At 32.7% G+C, this 8,504-nt stretch overlaps 1 protein-coding gene and 1 long non-coding RNA gene across 5 annotated transcripts; both read left to right on the plus strand.

The window, feature by feature from the left end:
* Positions 1 to 588: 588 nt before the first annotated feature.
* LOC123310135 (lipid storage droplets surface-binding protein 1-like) lies at positions 589 to 6,671 on the plus strand. Of its 4 annotated transcripts, none has more exons than XM_044893532.1 (6): positions 589 to 745; positions 3,016 to 3,150; positions 3,995 to 4,192; positions 4,595 to 4,868; positions 5,648 to 5,758; positions 6,321 to 6,671. In XM_044893532.1, the coding sequence occupies exons 1-6, from the start codon at positions 737 to 739 to the stop codon at positions 6,362 to 6,364; spliced, it is 771 nt and encodes a 256-aa protein (XP_044749467.1). In that variant the 5' UTR covers positions 589 to 736; the 3' UTR covers positions 6,365 to 6,671. The 4 variants fall into 4 exon arrangements, with proteins under 4 accessions (XP_044749467.1, XP_044749468.1, XP_044749470.1 ...); XM_044893533.1 differs by having other exon boundaries at positions 4,607 to 4,868; XM_044893534.1 differs by lacking the exon at positions 589 to 745 and adding an exon at positions 2,426 to 2,584.
* Positions 6,672 to 7,223: 552 nt separating this feature from the next.
* Positions 7,224 to 8,005, plus strand: LOC123310138. The gene is made up of 2 exons (XR_006537333.1): positions 7,224 to 7,753; positions 7,967 to 8,005. It is a non-coding gene; the product is annotated as an uncharacterized LOC123310138 (long non-coding RNA).
* The last annotated feature ends 499 nt before the right edge of the window (positions 8,006 to 8,504 follow it).

Below are 8,504 nucleotides of genomic sequence, written 5' to 3' on the forward strand. Positions count from 1 at the left end.
GTGGATTGAGATTATTTTCCAAGAAAAAGCTCTAGATATTTCTGGTGAAATCAGGAGTAAAATTTCAAATTGATAAGATTCCTTACCTTACCTGTTGCACGATGAATAAATAATGTTGCTATTGTGAATTTTCTGGGAAAACAGAAAAGACATAGGGTCTTCGGGGTTCTTTTTCGTCAATTTTACTGGTATAACTTCTAGATTTCCCAACTTTTCATCATCCCATTGAACTGGGTCCAAAATTATATTGTGATCAGGAGATCTTTTGTGGTACGATGTATGACTAAGGAATTACCTTTTACTCGCTCTACTCAATGGACTTTGCCCCAACTGTCTGATTAGAGAAGGATGGATGGATAACATTCCCACTACCAGGGTCGGACTAATTATTTAAAATTCGGATAAAACAAGAAACGTTTTTCGTGAAATATACCATTTAAAGGTACCTATCAGATTTGAAATGAACTTCTCTCATGGGAGAAGAAAATTGGAAACTATCAGTGGGTGTAACGAACTGAGAAGGTGAAGATTTAATAATATGTAATTGAATAAGCTCAATACAGACCTGTCCTAGGTCTAGAGTACGCGATACACGTCATGCAAGTCCCCTTTTATATATGTAGTTTGTTTGGGCATCAAACATTGTTCAAATTTTACCGGTGGAAGATTTGTATCTAGAATCTACAATAACCCAGTGAAAGTTTTCCTAAGTTGTGAATTATTGACCTAGTTGAAGATGGTAGAGGTAAGTAGTCGATTTATATTTGAAATGAATTCAATATACATAGGTGCTTGGTTTTGTAGAGCACAAAATTTAAGAGTATGGTTTCTCCCAGTGTAAAGTTACCTTAAATGAATTTGAATTTGCTTTGTTTAAACTGAAAAGGACAAGAAATATTGAATTTTATTGAAGAACAAAGGCCAATGATTGAAATACAAGTACTATATTGTTTAAAATACAAATAATATCTTCTCTAACATCTTTCATATCCGACAAAATAATGAGTTTGTCCTTCAGAATACTACTACTTAATTTTATGGGCAGTTTCCTATTTCAAGTGAATGTTTGTAAAAGTGCATAGAGTCTTTGACAAAAAGAGAGATTTTTTGCCCCTAAAATAATAATGTTGATTCAAGTTTACTCAGAAGAATTTGTTATTATTTTTTGATGAATTTGAACACTCTGATCAATCTGATGCTGAGTACCTAATCTATTCAACCTCAACACAGATGAATTCCTGAAAAGCAGAAGAATGAAAAACATTTCGTAAAAGTGAATGATCAGTGCAAAATCCAACATATTCGGCCAAATTTTGGAGAGATTACTGAGAAAACAATTTTTTCTGCTCCTGTTCGTTTTTACCTAGAGACTCTGAGTTGGAATTAATTCATTTGCGCTCTTTTTGATGTATGCAAATGTTATACAGGGTGTCCCAAACTTGAATTCGTCACCGATAATCAAATGGCAATCCTAATTTTTATGATTACACATACGTACCAAATATCAAATTCTTATTCCTTGTTGTTTGAGAGATATTTTACAGACATTTGAAAATGAAGGAACTCAATGACATGCTAAGGAGGTATTTGTTTATCAGGTTTGACGAACAAAAAAGTTGAATGAAAACAAATGAGGAGAGTGTAGTATCGTACCAAAATAAAATTAACAAGTATTTGACGCTTGGTATGCATGTATGTTTTGATATATCCTTCAAGAATAGTAAAAAATAGCATATTCAAAAAAAAATTTCGATTACTGATATCTCAAATTTGGAAAACGCTATATGACATTTTCCTATATAAAAAAAAAGAGCAATTCAAAATAACAAATCCCCTGTGCTAGTATATTTACAACAAAACTGTCTTGGATTCACTGAATTCATACCAAGTTCGAGAAATGAGTGAAGAAAAATTAAGAAAAAAGGTCGGTTTGGTAAACACACGTCGGTCGCGTGAGGATAAGTATCACTTTCCGCACTTGTTAGGAAAATAACTATGTACCTTGATCCTTGACATTGGAAAACTTTTCCTCTGCTAAAAATTTTGTACACAACTTTAGTAGCCTTCTTATGCGCAATATGCAGAAGACTAATTTCTTGTCAAACCTTGAATTGATTCAATACAATACTCTTTAAAAGACGCTAGACGAGGTTTTTCATCAAATTACAATAAATTGTCCTGGAAAACTTTTTTAATTTTCGTGATTTGAACAATTCAGAAGATTGGACATTGTGAATCATAAGCCGATAGACATAACAGTTTCCGATTTGATATGCGGTAGTCCAATCAAGCTTATCTTAATTAATTATTCGTATATCTCAAAACAGTCAATCTCATGCCACAGTGGGAGATCAATCCTTTATCAGCAATCAGCGAAATGATGTATTCATATCATAGGAATGGACACAAAAACCATACGATAAATATTTTCCACATGATTTTTTTTACCGTCATTATCTGATCAAAGTCCTCCGTTTCACCGGTTTAAGTGGTGATTGTCGCTGATCTATGTCCTCATTTCTCAGACGACTGTTGCAATTGCGTCTCAGATCTGTTGTTGAATAAGTGAACTCACAAAATTCTTGTAAGTACAATTTTGGAAACTCAACTTATATCTATATGGGAAAAAATCTTTATTCTCACTACGTGATATTCGAAAAAAAAATAAGTTCATGTCAGTCAAGTTATCTACCTTTTTAAAAATAGTTGTCTTCTTATTCTTCTTTTCTTATGTGGAGATTGACTATTTTCCTTCAATATTTTTTTTATATCTACCATCGTCATCTAATTGAAACTTCCCTTATTTTCTCCAAGATGAATGAAGTAAATGATGATCTGTTGAAAAAAATGTTCGAAGAAAATATTCCACAGTATTTTGAATAAAATAAGAGGGTCCACTTGAACTTTGAAATTGTGGTGCTACATCAGATAATCATCTATATAAGACCGAATGAAAATGCTTATTATTCTATTAAATATCACAAATAATCTCATCGTTAACTCACTTTTCTTCAGATTAAAATGGCTGAAAATAACGAGAAAGCAATTGAAATGGCTCCAACCTGTATGACGTCAGTGAACAGAATTGTGAAGCTACCAGTCGTTGAAACATCAATCCAGACAGCATCCAATGTTTACGAAAAAGTGAAGGTAAGATCAAATGAAGAAAAATAACCCTATTTTTTCAAAAATAATTATACATACATTTCTTAAAGCGTTTGATCTTCACGAAATCATTCACATATGAGTGCTATAATATACGTTATTTTTTTTTGGAATTTCAATAACTTTGATGACATTTATATTCATTTATTTTTACACAATATTTCCAAGAATATTTCTTAATGAAAATTAATTTCCTTCATCAAACGTTTTTGTCGTATGGATAAAGTAAGAAAACTATCATATGAATTGCACATAATATAACAAGGAAACAAAAATATGTTTTCATTAGATAAAACAATAAATTTTTGACGAAGAAAAAAATGAATTTTACCTCACATCGTTAAAAAGATTGCATTTTTAGGGAATAATTTTCCACCTTAATTAGGATTCTCATGCTGAATTTAACAGGAATGATCTTTCATCTTTATCAGTTACCTTTGCGCCTATTATCTTTCTGATTTATTCATGTTCTTTGAGTATAACAAGAATAACGTTTTGTTTTTGTCCTTGTCTATAAAAGAGCTTGGTAAGAGATTATACAAGGTGAGTCTTCGACCCGTACGAATATTTTAACAGTAGATTCTTGAGGTCAAAAGAAACACTTTTTTCCCCTACTTTTTTTTTCTAATCGGTGGGGTTTGAAAGGTACAGGCTGTTGAAAAACCATAAAAAAATGTTATTTTCAGTTGAAAAAATGGTTAATTTGGCTGTTAAAATATCCACAGATGTGTAGTGTCACAGATTTAGCCAATTATTCACAGAGAAATCGTGATTTTGGTCTCAGTTTCAGAATTTCCTGAAATAATTTTTTTTTTTCGATTTTTTTCAGGATATAAATGGATATGCAAAATGGGGCTTCGAAACCATGGAAAACACCTTTCACAGCGTCGTTGAGGCCGGCAAACCCTACGCCGTTGACGCAGTTCAAAAGCTCGATGGTCCAATCAAGAGAGTGGACAACGTCCTCTGCAGCGGCTTAGATTACGTCGAGGCCAAAGTTCCAGCAGTCAAACTGCCCCCATGCGAGGTAAGAATCGAATCACCACATCTGAACACATTTTTGCTGAAAAACGCTGCGAATTCTTCAAAATGCGGCCTTCAAAATATTCCCACCTCAACTATTCACAAGTTTATATTCGGCAGCATGATTTGGAACACTTTCCGCAAAATTTCAAGTACTGGGATGCAGGAAACTATATTTCCTACTGATTCTCCAACTTTTACTTCTTTTATAGCCCTTTGAAACTCGTCAATGGCTCTGCCACACCCTGTATCAGTTGTTCTTTCCCGAAAAAATTGGTGAAAACATCTTTGGTCCTTTTTTGGACGATTTTTGCAATTAAAAAACACTTTATTCTCATTATCACTGCAGCAAAAACATTTTACATGACTCCATCATCATCCACTCAATAATCCTACCCTTATTCAGATCATTTCACAGTTGTACAACTCCACGAAGGGCTATGTTCACGACACCGTCAGCCCTACGGTTGATGCTGCCTACAAGACCGTTCATGCAGTTGTAGATCCAGCTGTCAATATGGCTAGGACCGTTGTTGATCCCGCTGTTCAAGCTGCTAAGCCCACCGTAGAAGCTGCTTATAAAATGGTGGAGCCAATGGTGCAACCAGCGATGGACAAGGCCAACGCTCTGAAAGAAAGGGTACTCCATGGTGAAATGAAGGAGGAAGAAGAAAAAGAAGGTTGGTTTTAACAACTTTTCCCGTTTCTGACATAGAAAACAGAACACCCAGTATCCTAGAACATCCCAGTATTTACTAGAAAGAATTTCTAGGAATGTATTCTACACTACACTAAGACGTTTGTAAAAAAACGCTTGTTAGAAAGATACTCGTAATGAAATAAATAAATTGTTATTATTATTGTTATAAACACTGGGTTTTCTATTTTCTCTCTCACATAATTTAGCAGAAAACACACAACAACTTTCAACTGGCGCAAAATTTTCAATTTTTGTGACATTGCCGTTTTGGGTTGGAAAAGATAGCATTTGGTCCTTAATTTCTTGTTACTGAGAATAAGTAAGCATCAAAAAGTCAATCAAAAATTGATTTTTCTCGTGAATTAGGCAATGAAAAATTGCTGCATCCTCAGTCCAAAAAATTTTCAAATTAACTGCAATGAAATGAAAAATTTCAACAATGAAAAAAAGATTTCGGAAAGTCTGTTCAATACTACAATCTTTAAGTGAAATCATCAGCTTTTAATTGGATCTTGATTATCAAATTGTTGTGATGATCATTTGAAGGATGATATTCTTTGGAAATCATCTAGAAAGTGAAGTATGCAATAAAAAAATTGATCCCATGACATCGAATGAAAATGAAAAAAAACTTTTTATCACACATTTTACCAATTTCTGTCGCAAGCTAACTCAATTGAATTCAATTTGTCATCCTTCAAAGAACATAACAATTTGGTAATTTCCCTTTTACTAATACCCCAATCTATTCACTTCTAGGGAGGATACCATTAATTTTAATTTCTTGGAAAATTCACTTATTAACTGAATTCTTCGAGTTAATTATTCATATTTACTATAGTCTCAGTTTACTACGATCTCCAATTATTGGTAGGTATTGATTTGGATTCTTTCTGTATACATATGTATCTGGTTTTCCAAAAGTTTAAGGAATTTTCACTTTTCCTGTTGCTACTTCTTCTAGTCGGTGTAAATTATTTTAATTCTACTGGTCTAGAAAGCCCCCCTTTTGGAGTTACAGAACCTAAAATAGCCTTTTATCCCAAATCCGACCATACGAAAATCACAAAATTTTGTTGCATCAATTTCGGGACACCTGTATTCCATAGAAATTCCTTTGGTGTCAAAAGATCAATTCAGGAATAATATACTACCTGAATAAGTTACCGATGTTGTTTTTAAAATAGCATAAAACTATTCGATACATAAGAATTCGTTTCAAAAACGCAATAGGGACCTATTTCTTCCATATCCAAAAGTATAATTTCCATACTTAAAACACTGATGTAGGTACCTGTTCGATAGATAAAAACCTTATTAGTGTGATCTGATCTGGTTTCGATTTTCCATATCTGTCGAAAATTCCTCAAATTTTCACACGAAAGACATACATCCTATCCACATATACTCAAGCATTTTTTTCTTGTTTCAGAAAGCATAGATGAGGGCCATGAAGATGAGAATGATAACCATTAAAGTCCTATTGTTGTTATGTTTGTGTGCTCAGTCTTCAAGAAATAATCGAGAGGAATCGTATCAAGAAAAATGGATACACTCCACTAACCATCTTTCTATAGATATCTGTACAATATTTCAGATAAATATGTGAAAGATTACCTTCAGTTCCTTCCTTTGTCTTCTTGGACTCTACGTTTTATAGGTTTAAGATTATTATTTATTTTATACTTTGTTTGAGAAATCGTGAAATTTTGAAAGACTGTATCGTATTTCCATACTAGATGTTATGAACATTGAATTTTAAAAATACACTTTTTACTCTATAGTTTTGTGTTTTTTTTTTAATATCCTCAGTTCAGAAAAAATTGATAAGAATGCTTTACCCACATAATTAATCAGGGAAAAATTTATGGGTAACAATCTTGGTTAGAGAAAAACAAATCCCCTATATGAAAAAAACGTATTTTTTTGAGTATGGAATTTTACTTTTTTCAGTATCTACGTGGAAATCTTGGCTGGAAATTTTTCTTCTGAAATTCTTTAGGGTTTAAAAATTTAAATAGTTCATTTGCTCCTTCTTAAATTCTTGTACTCTATATAATTTGTCAGGTTATTTCACTTTTTTAATTGATTTTGTTTCAGAGACTGATGGGACTTAAAACCCTAAAGAATCTCAGAAGAGATTCCTCCTAGATTGAATTTCAATCGATATCTTGAAGATAACTTTATGTTACGACTATGAATTTCTATTTGAGACTTTGGTCATGTTAATGAAGTAAAAATTGACTGCGAGACACTAAAAAACTGTTTTCACCCCTAAGTTTGGTGTTGTCTGTTACATATAGAATAGATTTATTTAGAGTTTTGCGTCGCTATCCACCGATGAATAACCTCCATCCTGTATATTCCAACCAATTCTCCTGGAAAGATAACTCCTTTTATCCAAGGCGTATTAACAAGGTTCTGGTGAAGATAATTCATATTGTTCAAAATAAACAATTCGAGGTAATTGTGATTATAAACTTCCCATGGAAATTCCTTCGATTTTTTGTAACGGGGCTAACAAAACAACTTAAACTTGAACTCTGGCAGGTCACCTATATATTTGATATTCCCAAAATAAATCCCAATTAATGTAACGAGAGCATCATCGAGTTGTAGTACGCTAAAGTTTATTAAAAAAATCTAGAATGAAATTCTTCACGAATCTCTCAATTTTACTCGTTTTCCTATCATTTTGTTGGGTAAACTGTGGAGTGATATCGCCTTATAGAAATTGCGACCCAACTTTGTGTAGCAGGATGAGATGCTACAGGGTGGATGAATCTGTATGTGACAAGAACAGCGAAGTTTTTGTTCCAAGGGATGGAATCTGTCATTGCTGCGATAGCTGTATGTCTATAGACAGTAAGTATTCGAACTCTTTCAGTGTTTTTTAATTCATGGCACAGAGAAGAGAGAAGATTCATTGGTTCTAACTTGAACCACAAATACGTCAAGTCCTAAAGTTTTAAATAACCGTCATAAAAATTCAAATCTTTAAGTGCCCTACTCAATAATTAACTGAACATGCAGTCCAAAAAATCCTATAGCTTTTCTAATATTCCACTATTTTTTCAGAGTTTTTGGGAATGAGAGATTCATACAGCTGACTGACTTGAAACAGAAGAGATCGTACATCGTTCAGATCACTCTCTTTTTTCATTATTTCTATTTTCCCAGATGTATTTATGATATTTTATGTTTATTTATATGAAGTACAATTATATATAACTTAATCTTAGATTAATTTTGTAATCAGTTAAGATAATAAACACATTTCAGGAATAAAATAACTACTATTACTTAAAAAATTCGGAAAAAAATCAAACATCATATCGGGGACATTTTGTAAAAAGATTTGAATAGACACAAACTATATACAGGGTGAGTCTTTGACTCGTACGAATATTTCAACAGTAGATTCTTGCGGCCGAAAGAAACACAATTTTCCTATACCATTTTTTCCGATTCGACTCGGTTTGAAAGATACAGGCTGTTGAAAAACCATATAAAAAACTTATTCTTGGTTTTATCTCACAAAAGGTTTTATCGAATGAAATGAATTTCCAGGTATAGTTTTTCATTTATTTGATGAATCTTTTGCGAACACAAGATA

The sequence above is a fragment of the Coccinella septempunctata genome, chromosome 3, assembly GCF_907165205.1.
Source record: "Coccinella septempunctata chromosome 3, icCocSept1.1, whole genome shotgun sequence".
Taxonomy (NCBI): domain Eukaryota; kingdom Metazoa; phylum Arthropoda; class Insecta; order Coleoptera; family Coccinellidae; genus Coccinella; species Coccinella septempunctata.

What these genes read in the sequence shown, in the direction of transcription:
- LOC123310135 (XM_044893532.1), top strand. An exon ending in ATGTTTACGAAAAAGTGAAG is followed by an intron (nt 3,151 to 3,994) that starts GTAAGATCAAAT and finishes GATTTTTTTCAG; the next exon opens with GATATAAATGGATATGCAAA. An exon ending in ACTACGATCTCCAATTATTG is followed by an intron (nt 5,759 to 6,320) that starts GTAGGTATTGAT and finishes TTCTTGTTTCAG; the next exon opens with AAAGCATAGATGAGGGCCAT.